At 38.9% G+C, this 21977-nt stretch overlaps 2 protein-coding genes across 2 annotated transcripts in view; both read right to left on the bottom strand.

Annotated features, from left to right (window-relative positions):
- The window catches only part of LOC128663707 (cytosolic purine 5'-nucleotidase-like), a 326364-nt gene that overhangs the window by 239132 nt on the left and 65255 nt on the right, over positions 1–21977 (bottom strand). The window lies entirely within an intron of this gene.
- LOC128663708 (coiled-coil-helix-coiled-coil-helix domain-containing protein 1-like) lies at positions 20625–21128 on the bottom strand. Its single transcript, XM_053718157.1, has one exon. The coding sequence runs from the start codon at positions 21123–21125 to the stop codon at positions 20763–20765; it is 363 nt and encodes a 120-aa protein (XP_053574132.1). The 5' UTR covers positions 21126–21128; the 3' UTR covers positions 20625–20762.

The raw sequence follows: 21977 nt of genomic DNA, 5'->3' as shown, positions 1-21977 counted from the left end.
TTGTGTCATTTGCTGGTGTTAATTTTGCGCCAACATTTTTTAACTTCTTTTTGCATAATGCGTCATTCTTGGCACTAAATTTTTGTTATTTTACCCCTCTCCCGCTATTGCTCGCTGTTTTCATGAACTTTGAAAGCTGTTGTGCCTGCTTTTGTTTTTCTCTACTGAAACTGTTACATTGTGGAAATTGAATGTTTTGCCTAATGTTATTTTTCTTTTTCTGTTACATTTTGCGAGATTCTCATTCTGATCCTGACTTTGATGTTACTGTAGAAACTATGATGCCCTGGAACACAATTGTACAAAGATAAGTGTGTTCTTTTCATTATTAAACTGTTTTTTTTATTTTTTATTTATCATGTTTAATGCTAGCAATGTTTCTACATGTACAATAACATTTACAGTTTTTTTTACATATTCAGTTCATGTACTTGGTTTCATCTGCAAACATCACATGTTGTTGCTTATATCATAAAAGGTTATGACTGCTATTATGCCTTTAAAGGGACACTGAACCCAAATTTTTTCTTTTGTGATTCAGATAGAGCATGCAATTTTAATCAACGTTCTAATTTACTCCTATTATCAGAAATGCCGGCCAATTTTTGGTGAACAACCTGGGTTGTTCTTGCTGATTGGTGGATGAATTCACCCACCAATAAACAAGTGCTGTCTAGGGTCTGAACCAAAAATTGACTGGCTCCTTAGCTTAGATGTCTTCTTTTTCAAATAAAGATAGCAAGAGAACAAAGAAAAATTAATTAGAAAGTTGCTTAAAATTGCATGCTCTATATGAATCACAAAAGAATGTGGGTTCAGTGTCCCTTTAGGTAAACTTACAAGGTCTTTCAAAATTGCTAAGATTTAATTAATTTTGTTCTGACCGTATTTAAGTTTATTTTACTGATGAAGGTTTCTTTTTGGCTCAAAGGATCCTGTATCAGACACTTTGTTAAAAATTCTCCTTATTTTTCATTTGAACATTTTTTGTTCTTTGTTAAGGAAATTTTTCTATTTATAGCTTTTAGGAGTCTAGTCCTCCTATTAACTATCAGCTAGATTACGAGTTTGGTGTTATGATTGAAAAAGCATCGTTATGGCCCATAATGCTGCTTTTTCCCTAACGCCGGTATTACAAGTCTTGTAGGTATAGGTGTACCGCACACCTTTTTGGCCATCATGCAACGCCAGTACCACACTTTTTAAAAAGTCCTTTATCAATGGGACTTCCATAGCGCTGGTATTACGAGTTTTCCTGGGAGGCTAAAAAATGAGGCGTACAACCTATAACGACAAGATCCGTAACGCCATCTAAAGTCAGTAGTTATGAGTTTTACGTTACAAAGCTGTACTATAAAACTCATAATTAAAGTGTTAAAAAGTACACTAACACCCATAAACGACCTATTAACCCCTAAACCGCAGCCCTCCCACATCGCAAACACCATTTAAATATTATTAACCCCTAATCTGCCGTCCGCCCACACCACCGCTTTAATAAACCTATTAACCACTAAACCGCAAGCCCCCACAACAAAATATACTAAAATAAATTATTAACCCCCTAAAACCTCTGACCTCCCATATCACTAACTCTACATAAATATATTAACCCCTAATCCTAACGCTAAGTCTAACCCTAACGTAACCCTAACCCTAACACCGCCTAATTTAAATATAATTAAAATAAATCTAAATAAACCTTACAATTATTAACTAAATAATTCCTATTTAAAACTAAATACATACTTACCTGTAAAAAAACCTAAGCTAGCTACAAAATAAATAATAGTTATATTGTAGCTAACTTACGGCTAGATTACGAGTTTTGCGTTAGGCTGAAAAAGCATTGTTAATAGGTCCTAACGCTGCTTTTTCACTACTGCTGCTATTACGAGTCTTGCAGGTTTAGGGGCCCCGAACACTTTTTTGGCCTTACCGCAAAACGACTTACGTAAACTTTGTAAACCCTTTTTTCTATGGGACTTCCATAGCACTGGTATTAAGAGTCTGTCATGGAAGGCCAAAAAGTGAGCGGTACACCCTCTACCTCCAAGATCCCTAACGCATTTTAAAGTCAGTAGTTAAAAGTTTTATGGTACAACTAAATAACTAAAGTGCTAAAAAGTACACTAACACCCATAAACTACCTGTTAACCCCTAAACCGAGGCCCTCCCGCATCGCAAACACTAAAATAAAATTTTTAACCCCTAATCTGCCGCTCCGGACATCGCTGCCACTATAATAAACATATTAACCCCTAAACCACCTCACTCCTACCTGGCTAACACTAGTTAAATATTATTAACCCCTAATCTGCCTCCCCTAACATCGCTGCCACCTACATTATACTTATTAACCCCTAATCTGCCGCTCCGGACATCGCCGCCACCTACATTATACTTATTAACCCCTAATCTGCTGCCCCCAACATCGACGACACCTACCTATATTTATTAACCCCTAATCTGCTGCCCCTAACATCGACACCACCTACATTATATTTATTAACCCCTAATCTGCCATCCCCAAAGTCGCCGCCACTATATTAAATTTATTAACCCCTAAACCTAAGTCTAACCCTAACCCTAACACCCCCTAACTTAAATATAATTTAAATAAATCTAAAGAAAATTACTATCATTAACTAAATTATTCCTTTTTAAAACTAAATACTTACCTATAAAATAAACCCTAAGATAGCTACAATATAACTAATAGTTACATTGTAGCTAGCTTAGGGTTTATTTTTATTTTACAGGCAAGTTTGTATTTATTTTAACTAGGTAGAATAGTTATTAAATAGTTATTAACTATTTAATAACTACCTAGTTAAAATAAATACAAAAGTACCTGTAAAATAAATCCTAACCTAAGTTACACTAATACCTAACACTACACTATAATTAAATAAATGACCTAAATTAAATACAATTAAATCAATTAAATACAATTAAATAAATTAAATACAATTAGCTAAAGTACAAAAAAACCCAAACACTAAATTACAGAAAATAATAAACAAATTACAAGATATTTAAACTAATTACACCTAATCTAATAGCCCTATCAAAATAAAAAAGCCCCCCCCAAAATTAAAAAAAAAACCCCTAGCCTAAACTAAACTATCAATAGCCCTTAAAAGGGCCTTTTGCGGGGCATTGCCCCAAAGAAAGGGTGTTAGGTGTAAACATACATTTTATTTCCCCATAGGAATCAATGGGGCTGCGTTACTTAGTTTTACGCTGCTTTTTTGCAGACTTTTTCTCAGCTGGCTCTCCCCCTTGATTCCTATGGGTAAATCGTGCACAAGCACGTACGACCAGCTCACCGCTGACTTAAGCAGCGCTGGTATTGGAGTGCGGTAAGGAGCACAATTTTACTCAATGCTCACTTCTTGTCTTTTAACTCCGGGTTTGTAAAAACCTGTAATACCAGCGCTGTAGGTAAGTGAGCGGTGAGAAAAAACTGCTCGTTAGCACCGCACAGCCTCTAACGCAAAACTCATAATCTGGCCGTTAGTTTTTATTTTTATTTCACAGATAAGTTTGTATTTATTTTAACTAGGTAGACTAGTTATTAAATAGTTATTAACTATTTACTAGCTATCTAGTTAAAATAAATACAAAGGTACCTCTATAATAAAACCTAACCTGCCTTTGAATAAAACCTAACATTACAATAAAATGAAATAAATTAAATTAATAAAATACAATTTACTAACTTTGTCACGCTCATTAAGGGAGTATCTAAAAATAGAGATGATATATTTTAATATGATATGGGATCACAACTGCTGAGATAGGTTAAAAATAAGAATTTATAAATTAAATTTGGAGTGTAGCAAGAAGATACTGAAAACCACAATAGTCACAATATAAGTGAAGATGATTTTCATGTATCAGCAGGCTGTGATTTATGTTTAGGGAAAGTAAGCGTATTAACCCTATTGCTGCCTGTTGCAATGAATACACTGAAGTGACAGCAGGGAGAATGTAATCTTATTAATCCCTTGGAGAAAGTAAGCAGGACACTTATATAGAAACTTACATGTAAGATTTAAAATCACAGGACTTATAGAATATATTTATATATGGCACCATAAAATAAGTTAGGGTAACAACAAGTACTTATACTTCAGGTAGAGAATGGGATATGGATCTAGATAACGGCAACAGCAGATTCTGAGACAACTGATAGCAGGAGGGGAACACAGGCTTTTGAAACAAACAGTCAATGAGTAATAGTGCTGACAAGCATAGGGACAATGCATTGATAATTGCAGGATGTTACAAGTTTGCAAACTTACAGTTTGAAGAGAGGAGTTGGGCACAGGAGGTTGCCGAGCGGGGAAGCAGCTGGCGTGTGACGTCACCGCGATGAGAGCGGAGGTCCATAGTTGCGCTGTAGTGTGTGAAAGCAGCAGCGGCAAAGGAGAGGTGAGAGTGAATTCAGAGGCCGGATGATCCTTTGTATAGGCAAAGACTTTAGACTTGATTTAACAGGGGTAATGCTTCAGGAACTGCTAAGCATAATGAGCCCAAATTCAATATTCAAAAGAAATAGGATTGCAGCAACAGATTGTGAACAGCGTTCACAAAATCAAGGCTCTGGTATTGTACAGATAGACTTCAATACTAAGCAAGGTATGAATGCCTGAGGTGTGCCTTAAATAGGGTGGAGACAGGGTTGCAGGCAATGATTTGTTAAAGGGACAGTATTAGATAAGATTGTGTATTTGGTTGTGAGCCTAATCGTTACAGGATCCCCCCTTCAAGGAGCGACTCCGGAGCTCAGGGCCCAGGAGAGTCCGGGTGTCTCTGATGAAAGCGAGAGACCAACCTAGGGGCAGAGATGTTAACAGCGGGTTCCCAGGAGTCATCATCCGGTGGGTATCCTTTCCAGCTCACTAGGTACTGTAGGGCACCACGTAGGATACGTGAATCCTTGATGGAACGGACCTCATATTCCATGTTCGGATCAATAGAAACAGGAGGTAAATAATGAAGTGTAGAAGAATCCCTCACAGCACGATAGGGTTTAAGCAGAGAGACGTGAAATGTGGGATGGATCCTCAAAGTATCAGGCAAAGTGAGGCGTACAGCATTAGTATTGATAACATGTTCTATCGGATAAGGACCGACATACAGAGGAGACAGCTTTTTGCAAGGAGTGTTCATTCTCAAATTCTTAGTGGACAGCCAGACCAAATCACCAACAGCATATTTAGGTGGGGGTGTTCTACGTCTATCATAGTACTGTTTATAAATTTTCTTAGCGTTCTCAATTGAGGACTCAATACGGTTGAAGTTAGAGGAGATGCTGTCAGAAAGCTCGGCAATGATAGGAGAAGAAGAGTCCTGAGAAGGATAGAATTGGAAAGTAGGATGAAATCCATAATTTGAGTAGAATGGGGTTTGCTTAGTGGTTGAATGTAGAGTGTTGTTATAACAAAATTCAGCATATGGTAGTAAATCGGCCCACATATGTTGTTGAGTGGAGCAGAAAGACCTTAGGAACTGTTCCAGCCATTGATTACAGCGTTCAGTTTGTCCATTGCACTGGGGATGGTAGGCAGTTGTGAGGCGTCTATCGATGTGAAAAAGTTTACAGAATCCCAACCAAAGTTTACTGGAGAATTGAGTACCCCTGTCGCTGAGAATAGTCTTTGGTAAACCGTGTAGCTTGATGACATGAGAGATGAGAAGGTGGACAGTTTCTAGCGATGTTGGTAGTTTCTTGTAGGGAACAAAATGACACATCTTTGTGAAAAGATCCACTACAACCATGATAGTATTATTCTTTGAGGAGAGCGGTAGGTCCACTATAAAATCGAGGGCTATTTCTGACCAGGGTCTCTTTGGAGTTGGTAAAGGTAGCAGGAGACCATACGGAGGTTGTTTTTTCCTTTTAGAAACCATACAAACGGTACATGTCAGTACATGTTCTGCAACATCGGTAGTCATGTTTGGCCACCAGTAATACCTTTTTGCTAATTCCAGGGTTTTTGTGGTACCAGGATGGCCTGCGAGTGGAGATTCATGAATCGATTTTAGTAAGGAGAGTCTAAGTATCGGTGGAATGTATAAGCGGGTACCATAGTAATAGCAACCGTCTGGGTTCAACTTCAATACGTGCATTGGCATTGTAGCATCCATCTGCTGTTCTTTTTGGATAATGGGTAATGTGTCATACGTAAAACAAAGGAAGTTTTGTGATGGAATGACACTTTGTTGACTTTGTAGAGAAGATGATTCAGGAGGAATACGGGATAATGCATCGGCTTTCTGATTCTTACCTGCGGGTCGATAAGTTATGAGAAAATTAAAACGTGAGAAAAACAGATTCCATCTGACTTGTCAAGAGGACAGTGTTCTGGTACTTTTCAAGTATTGAAGGTTACGGTGATCAGTGTAAATGAGAGTTGGGTAGGTCGTGCCTTCTAAAAGATGACGCCAATGTTCAAGGGATAGTTTTATAGCGAGTAATTCTTTATCCCCAATAGGGTAGTTTTGTTCAGAGGTATTTAAGGTCCTGGAGAAATAGGCAGCGGGATGCAAAGGTTTATTTATGTTGTCTCTCTGAGACAATACCGCACCTATTGCGAAGTTAGATGCGTCAACCTCTAGTATGAATTGGAGTTTGGGATTAGGGAACCGTAGAATGGATGCAGTAGTGAATTTCTGTTTCAGTGTATCAAAATCTGTTTGTGCATCTTGCGACCATTTAAATGGAATATTGGCTTTTGTGAGTGAGGTTAATGGAATAGCTAACTTTGAGAAATTTTTTATGAACTTGCGGTAGAAGTTTGCAAAGCCCATAAAACATTGCACCTGGCGTTTAGTTTTAGGGGTAGGCCAATTCAATACTGCATCAATCTTTTTAGTCTCCATACGAATTCCAGAGGGGGATATCTCGTATCCAAGGAAAGATATGTACTGCGAATTGAAGACGCATTTTTCGGCTTTTGCGTATAGATAATTGCTTCTGAGCCGAGATAAAAATTGCCTGACATGTAATATATGTTGTTCGTAGGTTTTTGAATAAATGAGAATATCATCTAGGTATATAACGATGTATACATCGAGGAGGTCTCTAAAGAGATCATTTATTAAGTGCTGAAAAGCAGCAGGGGCATTACACAATCCGAATGGCATGACTACGTATTCGAACAAGCCATAGCAAGTCCGAAACGCAGTCAGCCATTCGTCCCCAGATCTTATTCGGAGAAGATTGTATGCACCCCTCAAGTCCAACTTCATGAAAAACCTAGCCCCCTCCAATCTCTCTATTAGTTCGGGTATGAGGGGTAAGGGGTAGCGGTTCTTAACTGTTATTTTATTTAACTGACGATAATCGACTATAGGTCTAAGGGTACCGTCTTTATTCTTTACGAAGAATATACCGGCTCCTGCGGGCGAGGTGGAGGGACGGATAAACCCTTTTCTAAGATTCTCGTCTAGGTAATTTTTTAGATGTGTGAGTTCAGTGTCAGATAAAGGAAATATGTACTCGAGGGGAATTTCTGACCCAGGGAAAATCTCAATGGGGCAATCATATTTCCTGTGTGGAGGTAGACTCTCCGCCTCCGTTTTACTGAAAACATCAGCAAAGTCTTTATAAACCTCAGGTATGAGGGGTGTTTCTGGTGAGACAGAAGTTTGTAAAATAGAAGGGGGAAGACAAGTATTTTGGCAATATGTGGAGTTGTAAGTAATTGTTGAATTAAACCAGTCTATATGGGGGTTATGTGTATGCAACCATTGCATGCCGAGTAACACTGGAGAGACTGGAGAGCATATTACATCAAAATATACATATTCTCTATGTTGTTCTTGAGTGACTACAAGTAAAGGTATTGTATGAAATTCTACAGGCCCTGAGGAAATGTTTTTCCCATCTATACCTCTCAAGAAGACAGGAGACCGTTTCTGCATCAGTGGTATTTTATTAACAGTGGTAAATTCCTTATCTATATATGATGCTGTTGCACCGGAGTCAATTATCACGGAGGCGTGAAGGCGGAGCTGTTCCCACTGTAACAGAAGAGGGAGTTTTATGTAAGCAACAGAATTTTCTTGAGTAGTACAACAATAAGAATCTGAATAGATCTTACCCTTATTTTGTCTCAGAAGGGATGGACAGTCTCTCACTGTGTGCTCTTCTGAGGCGCAGTATAAGCAAAGATTGTTAGTGCGTCGTCTAAGCTTTTCTTGAGGGGTCAGAGGACCCTTGAAGAAAGCGATGTTCATAGGTTCAGGGGAACTTTTGTTTGAAGAAGAGGCATGTGTGCCGTAAGCCGGTTTCTTAAGGTAAGATTCATGACCTGACTTTTCGTGATGTCTCTCCCTGAGGCGCCTATCAATTGTAATGCTCAGGGTCATGAGCTCTTCTAGAGTAGTAGGTAAATCTGTGCGTGACAACTCATCCTTAATCCCATCAGATAGTCCCAATCTGAACTGGTTCCTAAGGGAAAGATTGTTCCATTGAGAGTCTTTTGCCCATTTTTTAAATTCTGTAATGTAGTCTTCTACTACTCTCTTCTTTTGTCTAAGACTCCGCATTGCGTTTTCAGCTGTAAGCTGTTTGTACGGATCTTCATACAATTGACCCATTGCAGCAAAAAAATTATCTAGGGAATTCAATATCTCTTCATTATTTTCGAAGTAGGTGTTTGCCCAAGTACGGGGTTCACCTCTTAGGTAGGATATGGTCGTGAGTACTCTGATTCTATCGTTTGGGTAGGTGTGAGGTCTCAAAGCAAACATTAATAAGCATGCATTTTTAAATTCTCTGTAGAGAGACCTGTCTCTTCGTGGAAACAATCTAGAGGACTAACCTGAGGTTCAGATATAGGAATTCTTTTGTCGACCACATCTCTAATATATGCTTTGAGGTTATCATTCTCTACTTTTAATGTATTGAGACCATTAGTTAATAAATCCACTCTTTGGGTTAAAGCCTGCATATGGGTATTTATCTCAGCTGGATCCATGGTTGTAATTGGGCTTAGTATTCTGTCACGCTCGTTAAGGGAGTATTTAAAAATAGAGATAATATATTTTAATATGATATGGGATAGGTTAAAATAAGAATTTATAAATTAAATTTGGAGTGTAGCAAGAAGATACTGAAAACCACAATAGTCACAATATAAGTGAAAATGATTTTCATGTATCAGCAGGCTGTGATTTATGTTTAGGGAAAGTAAGCGTATTAACCCTATTGCTGCCTGTTGCAATGAATACACTGAAGTGACAGCAGGGAGAATGTAATCTTATTAATCCCTTGGAGAAAGTAAGCAGGACACTTATGTAGAAACTTACATGTAAGATTTAAAGTTACAGGACTTATAGAATATATTTATATATGGCACCATAAAATAAGTTAGGGTAACAACAAGTACTTATACTTCAGGTAGAGAATGGGATATGGATCTAGATAATGGCAACAGCAGATTCTGAGACAACTGATAGCAGGAGCGGAACACAGGCTTTTGAAACAAACAGTCAATGAGTAATAGTGCTGACAAGCATAGGGACAATGCATCGATAATTGCAGGATGTTACAAGTTTGCAAACTTACAGTTTGAAGAGAGGAGTTGGGCACAGGAGGTTGCCGAGCGGGGAAGCAGCTGGCGTGTGACGTCACCGCGATGAGAGCGGAGGTCCGTAGTTGCGCTGTAGTGTGTGAAAGCAGCAGCGGCAAAGGAGAGGTGAGAGTGAATTCAGAGGCCGGATGATCCTTTGTATAGGCAAAGACTTTAGACTTGATTTAACAGGGGTAATGCTTCAGGAACTGCTAAGCATAATGAGCCCAAATTCAATATTCAAAAGAAATAGGATTGCAGCAACAGATTGTGAACAGCGTTCACAAAATCAAGGCTCTGGTATTGTACAGGTAGACTTCAATACTAAGCAAGGTATGAATGCCTGAGGTGTGCCTTAAATAGGGTGGAGACAGGGTTGCAGGCAATGATTTGTTAAAGGGACAGTATTAGATAAGATTGTGTATTTGGTTGTGAGCCTAATCGTTACAAACTTACAAAAAAAAAACAACTAAATTACAAAAAAAAATTTTTTTTTTATCAAAAATAAAAATGAATTACTCCTAACTAATAGCCCTATCAAAATAAAAAATCCCCCCACAAAATAAAAAAACCCTAGCCTACACTAAACTGCCATTGGCCCTTAGAAGGGCCTTTTGCGGGGCATTGCCCCAAAGATACCAGCTCTTTTAAATTGCAATAAAAAATACAAACAACCCCCCAACAGTAAAACCCACCACCCAAACCCCTCAAATAAGAACCTATCTGAATAAACCTAAGCTAAACATGAAACTGAAAAGGGCATTTGAATGGGCAATGCCCTTTAAAGGGCATTTAGCTCTTTTACAAACTGCCCAAAACCCTAACCTAAAAAAACCCCCCACCCAAAAACCCCTTAAAAAACCTAACACTAACCGCCGACAATCCACGTACAGTTATCGAAGTCTGGACATCCATCCATCCTCATCCAGCCGGCAAAGTCCTCATCCAAGCGGCAAGAAGTCTTCATCCAGACGGCATCTTCTATCTTCATTCATCCGGAACAGAGCGGGTCCATCTTCAAAACATCCAGCGCGGAGCATCCTCTTCTTACGTTCGCCGCCATAAACTGAAGTTTGCAATCAGCCAATAGGATTGTGCTTTCATCCTATTAACTGATCTAATCAGCCAATAGGATTGAGCTCTCATTCTATTGGCTGATTGGATCAGCCAATAGGATGAAAGCTCAATCCTATTGGCTGATTGCAACAGCCAATAGGATTTTTTCCCCTTTAATTCCTATTGGCTGATAGAAATCTTTCAGCCAATAGGAGCTCTGCAGAATCTGTTGGCGCTCTACAAATAACCGATAATAATAATAATAATAATAATAACGTAAGGGACGCCATCTTGGATGATGTCACTTAAAGGGAACCTTCATTTTACGGCAGCGAACGTAAGAAGAGGATGCTCCACGTCAGATGTCTTGAAGATGAACCTGCTCCGCGCCGGATGGATGAAGATAGAAGATGCCGTCTGAATGAAGACTTCTTGTCGCTTGGATGAGGACTTCGTTGGCTGAATGAGGATGGATGTCCTGACTTCGATAACTGTAAGTGGATCGTCGGGGGTTAATGTTTTTGGGCAATCCGTAAAAGAGCTAAATGCCCTTTTAAGGGTAATGCCCATCCAAATGCCCTTTTCAGGGCAATGTTTAGCTTAGGTTTATTTAGATAGGTTTTTATTTGGGGGGTTTGGATGGGTGGGTAGTGGGTTTTACTGTAGGGGGTTGTTTGTATTTTTTTATTGCAATGTAAAAGATCTGGTATCTTTGGGGCAATGCCCGCAAAAGGCCCTTTTAAGGGTCATTGGCAGTTTAGTGTAGGCTAGGGTTTTTTTTATTTTGGGGGGGGTTATTTTGATAGGGCTATTATATTAGGAGTAATTCGTTTTTATTTTTGATAATTTCGTTTTTTATTTTTTTGTAGTTTAGTGTTTATTTTTTTGTAAGTTAGTAAATTGCATTTTATTAATTTAATTTATTTAATTTTATTGTAATGTTAGGTTTTAGTGTAAGGCAGGTTAGGTTTTATTTCACAGGTAAATTTGTATTTATTTTAACTAGGTAGCTAGTAAATAGTTAAAGGCACACTGAACCCAAATTTTTTTCTTTCGTGATTCAGAAAGAGCATGCAATTTTAAGCAACTTTCTAATTTACTCCTATTATCATTTTTTCTTCGTTCTCTTGCTATCTTTATTTGAAAAAGAAGGCATCTACGTTTTTTTGGGGCAGAACTCTGGACAGCACTTTTTTATTGGTGGATGATGTTCACCAAAAATGGGCCGGCATCTAAACTTACATTCTTGCATTTCAAATAAAGTTACCAAGAGAATGAAGAAAATTTGATAATAGGAGTAAATTAGAAAGTTGCTTAAAATTTCATGCTCTATCTGAATCACAAAAGAAAAAAATTGGGTTCAGTGTCCCTTTAATAACTATTTACTAACTAGTCTACCTAGTTAAACTAAATACAAACTTACCTGTGAAATAAAAATAAAACCTAAGATAGCTACAATATAACTATTAGTTATTTTGTAGCTAGCTTAGTTTTTTTTTACAGGTAAGTATGTATTTAGTTTTAAATAGGAATTATTTAGATAATAATTGTAAGGTTTATTAAGATTTATTTTAATTATATTTAAGTTAGGGGGTGTTAGGGTTAGACTTAGGCTTAGGGTTACGTTAGGGTTATGCTTAGGGTTAGGGTAACGTTAAGGTTAGGGTTAGGTTTAGGGGTTAATAACTTTAGTATAGTGGCGGCGACATTGAGGGCAGCAGATTAGGGGTTAATAAATGTAATGTAAGTGGCGGCGATGTTAGGGGCAGCAGATTAGGGGTTAATAAATGTAATGTAAGTGGCGGCGATGTTAGGGGCAGCAGATTAGAGGTTAATAACTATAACGTAAGTGGCGGCGATGTTAGGGGCAGCAGATTAGGGGTTAATAACTAATGTAGGTGGCAGCGATGTTAGGGGCAGCAGATTAGGGGTTAATAACCGTATGTAGGTGGCGGCGATGTTAGGGGCAGCAGATTAGGGGTTAATAACTGTGTGTAGGTGGCGGCGATGTTAGGGGCAGCAGATTAGGGGTGTTTAGACGTGGGGTTTATGTCAGGTTTTTAGGTTTTAACGTTGCTTTTTCTTTTCTCCATATACATCAATAGGGCTGCATTATGGAGCTTTTCATTCTGCGATCGCAGGTTTTAGGCTTTTTTTTGCCGATGGGAAAATCGTGCACGAGCACGTCAAAGCAGCGCTTGATTTCGGTGCGGTAAGGAGCTCAATGCCACCATATCGCCCGCACAAGCCTGCTTTTTGTAAACTTGTAATAGCAGCGCTATAAGGAGGTGAAATAACGCCGCTTTTGTGGCAGTCGTTAAAATCCCTATAGCTCTCAAAACTCGTAATCTAGCTGTATGTTAATAATCCTTTTCAAATCTGGATTTTAACATTTTTGCTTTTGAGGTTTTTTCCCTATTCAATATACTATCTGTATTATATTCTAGAGAATGGTTATTCTGATTCTCTCTTGGGACTGTACTACTATTTCTATGGAAATTGGTACTTGTTTTCAGGATTCTTTAGAATTTGAATATAACCTTAGTAGAGCATATTCACGTACTGTTTATATTTTTAGCTCAGCTTTATCTGTGGATGACATTTCTGTTCTCTCAACCTTTGCTGAACAGTAAGCATAAGCAGTTTCAGATTCTTAAGTATATCACTCTGTTTATTTACTTTAGATGTATTCATTTAATTATGTTTTCTATATCTATTATGATTTCAAATATGTTTTATTATCTCTCTCTTGTTAGGATAATAATTTGTTTGATTTCTATTATCTCCACTATTTCTGGAGGTTTAGAGTTTTTTTCTGCCCTACTTTTAGTCCGGTGATGTAGATCAGTTGGTGAATGTCCTGAATACAAACGCTTGTTCTAGATCCAAGGGTCATAGATTTATTCCGGCAGGGCTAATACAGCTTTTTGACCTTTGAGGTCAATTTATTGTGTACCATTTATTTGGGTAATAATAACTACTGTTTTTATCAGCTGCTAATTTGGTTAACTCCGAGTGTAAGCACTGAAGAAGCGTTTTTTGTATCCTTCTTGGAGAAAAACGCTATATAATTACTAGTTATTAGACTGCATGAAGGAGCAGTTCTCAAACCAGTCCTTCTGGTGGTGGTGGTGGGGGGGGGGCAGATTAAATTGTTTTTGGATGAACTCAGTCCAAATTCTATATTATTCTTAGGGTTTGAAAAGATTTTTAGAATGAGACCTCCTATGGGAAGAATCTTTCTTTCTCAGTACACTCTGAATTTTTTTCAGGAGTGATTATGCCAGTTCTTTTTGCAGGAACAGGATTTGGGTTTCTATTCAATTCTACTCTTTGTCCCTAAGAAGAAAGGTTTGTTCAGTCCATTCTTGGATCTGAAGACTTTTATATTGTTTTGTTAGAGTCTCAACTTTTAAGATGGCGATTATAAGAACTATTATGCCTTTTTGTTAAGGTCATTTCATGTCCACTCCATTTTTCAGGATGTTTATCCTCATATTTTATTTCATTCAGACCACTTGTGGATTCTGAGTTTTTCTTTTGACCTTTACCAATTTGTCGCTTTTCCATTTGGTTTAGTGACAGCTGTAATGAATCCTTTCAAAGGTTCTTGGTGCCCTTCTTGCTGTCTTCAGACAGTAGAGTATTGTGGTGCTTCCTTATTTGTATGGTATCTTGGTATTAGCTTAAACTTTTCTTTTATTAAAGTCGGACAGATAGCCCAGCATGCTAATGCACTGTGGTTGAGCTCTGTAGCAACCTGAGGGTTGCAGGTTCAATTCCCGGCGAGGTCCATTCGGCCTTTCATCCTTCCGAGGTCGATTAAATAAGCAGTGTCTTGAGTCCCTTACGGGTGATTAGACACGCTTTACAAGTACCCAATACATGCATATGAAAGAGCAGTATTTCTTTCATGATTCGGTTAGAACAACAATATTAATCAACTTTCCAATTTACTTCTGTTATCAAATTGGCTTCATGCCCTTGTTATCCTTTGCTGAAGGAACATTAGAAGCTAGCTGAAAACATCTAGTTAGCCAATCACATGAGACAAATGTGTGCAGGCACCAATCAGCAGCTGGCTCCCACTAGTGTAGGTTATGTGTGTATTCTGTTTCAACAAGGGATACCAAGAGAATGAAGCACATTTGAAAATAGAAGTGAATTTAAAAGTGTCTTAATTGCTCTATCTGGATCATGCAAGTTTAATTTGGACTTTCCTATCCCTTTAATTGAATTCTAGTATGCTCATATACTATGAATACAGCATGATTTGGATGCACATAAAATGAGTAAATTAGGAAAAGGAACAAGTGAATGAGATAGCGTATAAGAGAGGAAAGGGTAAAGCAAGGGATATGAAACAAGTATAAAAGAAGGGCTTTAGTTTATGAGTATATACTTACACGAGTGATTAGAGCGCCACCTATCTTACATTTTGATATATCAGAATATTTTGTTCTACAGAAACAGGCCTGCCACCTGTTTATGTTTGTATTCTTGTATGTTCATAATGTTAACCCTTTACAATGGCTGTCCATAATGCTTTAGCAGGGGCCACGGTGGCAGTGACAAGACTGTGCTATTTCTGCATCCCACAAAGGGGATAATAATATGACATACAAGGTACTTCCGCCGTCACAAAGGGGTTAATACATTTTAAAAGTTAAACTACACTGTTTTTGCTGTATACCTGCATTGTTTCTATTGTTAGTTAAGCTCTCATTTGCAATGTCCTTTTAAAACAGACCTGTCAACTTTGAAATATATTTCCCAGTATGCACTAATATGTATATCTGATGATCTCACAAAAAGTCACAGGACATTGTCATCTAAATAATGATAAATCTGGTTAATTTCACCAACATAATTTGTTTTAGAATGGAGATAAATAGCAGATATAACATAGATAAGATATAAATACTGTAGATAAAGGCTGCTCAAAGTGCAATACAGTCTGTAGAAAAATCCCACCTCACGAATGAAAGGAGTAAAAGCACAAATGTATTGAGCACTTTTAGCTTCCCAACTAGGCTGATACCAAGGAACATATGCTGTCAGGTGTCCAGTATTCAACTGGACAGTCCAGTATTAGGTTTGGAACATATGCTGCCAGGTGTCCAGTATTCAACTGGACAGTCCAGTATTAGGTTTGGAACATATGCTGTCAGGTGTCCAGTATTTAACTGGACAGTCCATTATTAGGTTTGGAACATATGCTGCCAGGTGTCCAGTATTCAACTGGACAGTCCTGTATTAGGTTTGGAACATATGCTGCCAGGTGTCCAGTATTTAACTGGACAGTCCAGTATTTTAGAAAGCTGTCCAATATTTTTGTGAAGATTTTACAGGACAATTAAATGTCCAGTTTTTTTAAAGTTTCTTACTGTTAGCTAAATATAAAAGGAATCCTATGTCTATAAGGATTACACATATGGAGCAGAAAGAAGTGAGTAGCCCTATGTTACTGGCAGCCAGAGGTAAATGATTAATTTGTATGTTACTGGCAGCCAAGGGATAAAATTACTGCTCCATTTTTAAAAACATACATCATGAGATCAATAGTGGTGGCGTAGGTAAAGTTTTTAGGGGGGGGCATTGTGTGACACCCCCTACCATTGTGCTGAGTCACCTATAGATTGTCCAGTATTTTTAGGGACAGTTGGCAACCCTATCTGGAACGTTGCATCCTCTCAAAATGAGAAACCTCCAAAAGGTAAAAATGTCTTGTATAATTCACAAATTCTTCATGACTTTCTTTCTCATCACCAGTGCTACTACTTTAAAGGTTCAGGCAAACCATGCCAGATACACTTGTAAAGATACAAACAAAGGGTCTGAAACTTTTCTTCACCTCAAAAATAATAATCTTCCAAGGACAGAAACATCATCCATGTGTTACAGGTGTAGTAATAAAAAAAATATAAATTTTTTAAAAAAGAAACTAACAGCAATAAAAAAAAGTCAACGCGTTTCTTGACATTTACATAGATGGCTGTTTCATCAGTCTTTCAGTCCTTCACCTCAGGTTGTTACAGACGACACTTAAGGAAGTGACAGACAAAAAGTAAACTTGTTGCTGATTTCTGAGGATATGTGATGACACTGAAGAATATGATGATGATTTTATCTTTGACCTTCATTTTATAGAGTGAAAATGCTTGTGCTTGAAATGATCTGGAGAACAGACCCCCACATAGAGGGTTTGCTTTAAAAAGACATTAAATGGCTGTACGCTGAGCCTCTAGTGTGGATGAGCAGCTATAAAGCTGTTTTTTTTTTTAACATTTTTTTTTTGTTTATTGCACAAATTATCATTAAATACATTTGTTAAATTATACAATTAGTGCTTTAAATAGCAGATAATGTTATAGTATTACAGTGCCCGCACCAGCTATTTCATAATGTCACCCAGCTGGAAAAAAGTTTCTGTGGAGAACACTTTAATGATTTATTCAAAGCAAATATTCTGAAAATATGCAGATGTATTTTTACTTAAATTACTTGTCTAAATATTGCATACATAAATTGTAAAGTTTTAGTCTCAATTAAGAGGGTTGGGACTTGACATTTTCCTAAATTTAAAGACCTCTTCCCTTATGTCTTCTGCAGGAGCCTGTTTGAGACAGTTATAAATCAGATACTTGTGTAACAGTCTCCCATTGGTTAATATCTCTAAAGCTTTGTATATTAAAAACATTAGACCAAGTTTGTTGGCTGATGTAACAACGGGAGCGGTTTCTTCAAAAGTAACACATTGAAAATATGATCAGATGTGTAGATCAATCAAATGTATCTAAAAATTCTAGTAGAAATAATTTTCATGCAGCCTGTGCTAATGCCCACGGCTTAGGGAACAAACGACTTAAATTTACATCAGTAAAGACCAAACACGCCTTGGAAGCTGTAAAGGACTCAGGGGTACAGTGATTCGACCATAGTCATGTCTAGTTACATTTGTGATAATTAAAAAGTAGGAAAAATGTCATGTGATTGAAGCCACCAGATTTAAACAGGGAGGAATCTCTGCAAGGGAGATCTGTTTATCAATTGGTTTAAGAGACTACATTATAGGGATGTACATTCAGAACCCCCGTGAGGATAGAAAATGCAAAAGCAAGCAACAGCTCCCGTCCCTGAGGCACCCCCACAGCCAGACTAATTCCTGCAAAAGATCCCCACAAACACAGATCTTTAGAGTGGGGATCTTCTACAAGAATCAATCCGCCCACGAAAACACACCAAGGACACGAGCTGCTGCCGACCTCCGCATTCGGATCCTGACAAAGGATACAACTGTACATTACTACTACATTACATTTTATACTCCTGAACAACGATATCATATTAGACATACTTGTGGTTGATGCATTGAACAGGATTCTAACAGATGCTAATACAACAATGCCTGGTGGATGCAGAAGTGCTACCTTAATATTTAACTTATTTCTGTGTCACAACTTATACAGCTGTATGAGCTTGCTGACTGGCTGACGTATCTCACAGAGCTGTAAGAGATGTCTGGTGCATTTGGAAGAGCTGTACAAGCTTGCTGACTGTCAGGCGCATCTCAGAGAGCTGTATGAGCTTGCTGACGTATCTCGCAGAGCTGTAAGAGCTGTCTGACTGGCTGGCGCATCTCAGAGCTGTACAAGCTTGCTGATGTATCTAGGAGAGCTGTACAAGCTTGCTAACTGGCTGACGTATATCGGAGAGCTGTATGAGCTTGCTGACGTATCTCGCAGAGCTGTACAAGCTTGCTGACTGGCTGACGTATATCGGAGAGCTGTATGAGCTTGCTGACTTATCTTGCAAAGCTGTAAGAGCTGTCTGGCACATCTCAGAGAGCTGTACAAGCTTGCTGACTGGCTGACGTATCTCACAGAGCTGTAAGTGCTTCCTGACTGTCAGGCGCATCTCAGAGAGCTGTACAAGCTTGCTGACGTATCATCGGAGATCTGTGTGAGCTTGCCGACTGGCGTATCTCGGAAAGCTGTATGAGCTTGCTGACTGGCGTATATCGCAGAGCTATAAGAGCTGTCTGACTGGCGCATCTCAGAGAGCTGTACGAGCTTGCTGACGTACCTCAGAGAGCTGTGACTGTCGCATTTGGAAGAGCTGTACGTGCTTGCTGACGTATCTCGAAGAGCTGTCAGGCTAGCAGGCGCATTTGGAAGAGCTGTACGAGCTTGCTGACTGGCTAACGTATCTCGCAGAGCTGTAAGAGCTGACTGGCTGGCAGGAGCATTTGGAAGAGCTATACAAGCTTGCTGACTGGCAGGCTCATCTCAGAGAGCTGTACAAGCTTGCTGACTGGCTGGCATATCTCGGAGAGCTGTACGAGCTTGCTGACTGGCAGGCGCATCTCAGAGCTGTACAAGCTTGCTGACTGTCGTATCTCGGAGAGCTGTACGAGCATGCTGACTGGCATAATCTCGGAGAGCTGTACAAGCTGGCTGACTGGCAGGCTCATCTCAGAGAGCTGTACAAGCTTGCTGACTGGCATATCTCGGAGAGCTGTATGAGCTTGCTGACTGGCAGGCGCATCTCAGAGAGCTGTACGAGCTTGCTGACGTACCTCAGAGAGCTGTGACTGTCACATTTGGAAGAGCTGTACGTGCTTGCTGACGTATCTCGAAGAGCTGTCAGACTAGCAGGCGCATTTGGAAGAGCTGTACGAGCTTGCTGACTGGCTAACGTATCTCGCAGAGCTGTAAGAGCTGACTGGCTGGCAGGAGCATTTGGAAGAGCTATACAAGCTTGCTGACTGGCAGGCTCATCTCAGAGAGCTGTACAAGCTTGCTGACTGGCTGGCATATCTCGGAGAGCTGTACGAGCTTGCTGACTGGCAGGCGCATCTCAGAGCTGTACAAGCTTGCTGACTGTCGTATCTCGGAGAGCTGTACGAGCATGCTGACTGGCATAATCTCGGAGAGCTGTACAAGCTGGCTGACTGGCAGGCTCATCTCAGAGAGCTGTACAAGCTTGCTGACTGGCATATCTCGGAGAGCTGTATGAGCTTGCTGACTGGCAGGCGCATCTCAGAGCTGTACAAGCTTGCTGACTGTCGTATCTCGGAGAGCTGTACGAGCATGCTGACTGGCATAATCTCGGAGAGCTGTACAAGCTGGCTGACTGGCAGGCTCATCTCAGAGAGCTGTACAAGCTTGCTGACTGGCATATCTCGGAGAGCTGTACGAGCTTGCTGACTGGCAGGCGCATCTCAGAGCTGTACAAGCTTGCTGACTGTCGTATCTCGGAGAGCTGTACGAGCATGCTGACTGGCATAATCTCGGAGAGCTGTACAAGCTGGCTGACTAGAAGGCAGCACGGATATCATGAAAAAAAAATTTGTGTTTCTCTCTAAATGTTGTCATCGCTTAACTTGTTATTAAGCAGAACTTTGTACATCATACTGTAGTATTGTACGTATTTTTAAACTCAGCAATACATTAGGCAATGTTTAAAATAGAAGAACTTTGAGATAAACATATCTAACTATTGCTAAATTAATGATGTCAGCCCATATCAATATATCATTGTAACAGGGTCAGGTAACTTTTCACAGCTTTGAAAAGGAGATCAAAACTGTCTCCAAAATCCAATCAATTATATCATAATGACACAATCTCCAGTCCTCAAGCATCACTAACAGACCAGATGTTTAGGATTGCCTGGAAAAACAACAGGTCACAATCACAATAGAATACAATAGTATATCATCAGAGAATAGAAATCCCCAATTAGATGTTTCACTATCATACAAAGACTTTAATAAGTTGTTAGTTTGATATAAACTATGACAACCTTCAGAAAAATAAAAATAAAGATGGTTTACTGAATAGAAAAACAAACACATAGAATGATTTATATAACGGCTCTATGACTGTCTTTGATTGGAATAAGACATCCAAAAAACGTACAACGGGTATGCGACCATCTGACCAGATGTCCTAGATAGCCCAATCTGTCCTACAAAAGGCCATCAAATCCTGCAACTGGCCATAATTAGTGCACATGGGCCTGATAACTTCAGCTATTCAGTGTCTGCAAGAGGACCACAGTATTTCCCCTACAATGTAGCAAGAACAGTCACATGAAACAGAAGATGCCCTTCTAGATTTCATGGTCAATAGTTGGGAATCGTCTCAGTAACTGGTTTACTAGCTTTGGTGGCAGACGTCCAGCTTGTATTTCTCGGTGCAGTCCAGCCTTTTTATCAGCCTGTGCTTTTGCAACACAGTCAAAGAAAGTTTGAATCTCTTTGGTACATGATGCATCAATAAAGGTATTCTGCTTCCAACAGGCCATCATTAAGGACATTTTTGTAACACAGCTAGCCTCTCCGAGCTTGGGCTTGCGGTTGGCCACAGTATTCGCCAGCACCAACGGCTTGTTAGGCTTCAGCACGGGCTTGCCGTTACGGCGACTAAGTAATCTAGCCACCTTGCTATTTATACATCCTCCCTGGGACGCCATGACACCAAGGGCACCGCAGTGCTATAAAGCTGTTTTAATAAAGTTTAAAAAAAAAAAAAGCTGTTTCTGTGCTTACTCTGGTACTGATACAATACAAAAGAAATATGTGTGTGTGATAAATATAAGGAAATATTTAAGCTAATTTATCCAATATTGATGCCTGACTTGTTTAAATAAAAGTGTTTTTCCCCCACTAAACCTCAATTCCATGACACAAGCACAACTAGCAATTTCATATCACTTTGCATAATTTTATAATTAACATTTATGAATTTCCAAATACTTACAAACATAATTGGACATCTCCATGAACTAATTTAAGAAAAGACAGAGCATACAATTTTGAAATAGTTTCCAATTTACTTGTACTATCAAAATGACAAATCTGGAGCACTATATACCAGCAGTTTTGCAAAAATACTTTTAGCAATGTTATAATTTTTCAAAAACTCTCGATAGCAGCAGTGTTTGCTGCCATGCAGTGCTCCAGAAATGTGCAAACAACCTGCTCTTCAACAAAAAATACTGTGAGAACTATACCTAGAAAAAATAAGGAGGAATATGTATATCTTTCTATAAATGAACTGGAACAAATTGACATTGATCTATTGGATGCTTACAGCAAAGATAACTGAGAAAGGACCAGAGTTTTAAGCAAATAGTAGTGCATTTGCTGCCATCTAGTGTTTATAATAGACAACTACATGTTTCATGCAATAGTTCACTTTTACAGATCTTTGGTGTAAAATAAACATTTGCCTATGATTATATTTGTTTTACACTGATCATCACATACTTACTTTATAAAGAGCACAACAAGGAACTAATTGGAAAGATTAAGCATGCCTTGCA

The sequence above is a fragment of the Bombina bombina genome, chromosome 6, assembly GCF_027579735.1.
Source record: "Bombina bombina isolate aBomBom1 chromosome 6, aBomBom1.pri, whole genome shotgun sequence".
Classification (NCBI taxonomy): Eukaryota; Metazoa; Chordata; class Amphibia; order Anura; family Bombinatoridae; genus Bombina; species Bombina bombina.
This window is presented reverse-complemented; position numbering and strand designations above follow the sequence as displayed.

Coding starts and splice junctions, on each gene's coding strand:
- LOC128663708 (XM_053718157.1), bottom strand. CDS start 21,125: ATGGCGTCCCAGGGAGGATGTATAAATAGCAAGGTGGCTAGATTACTT.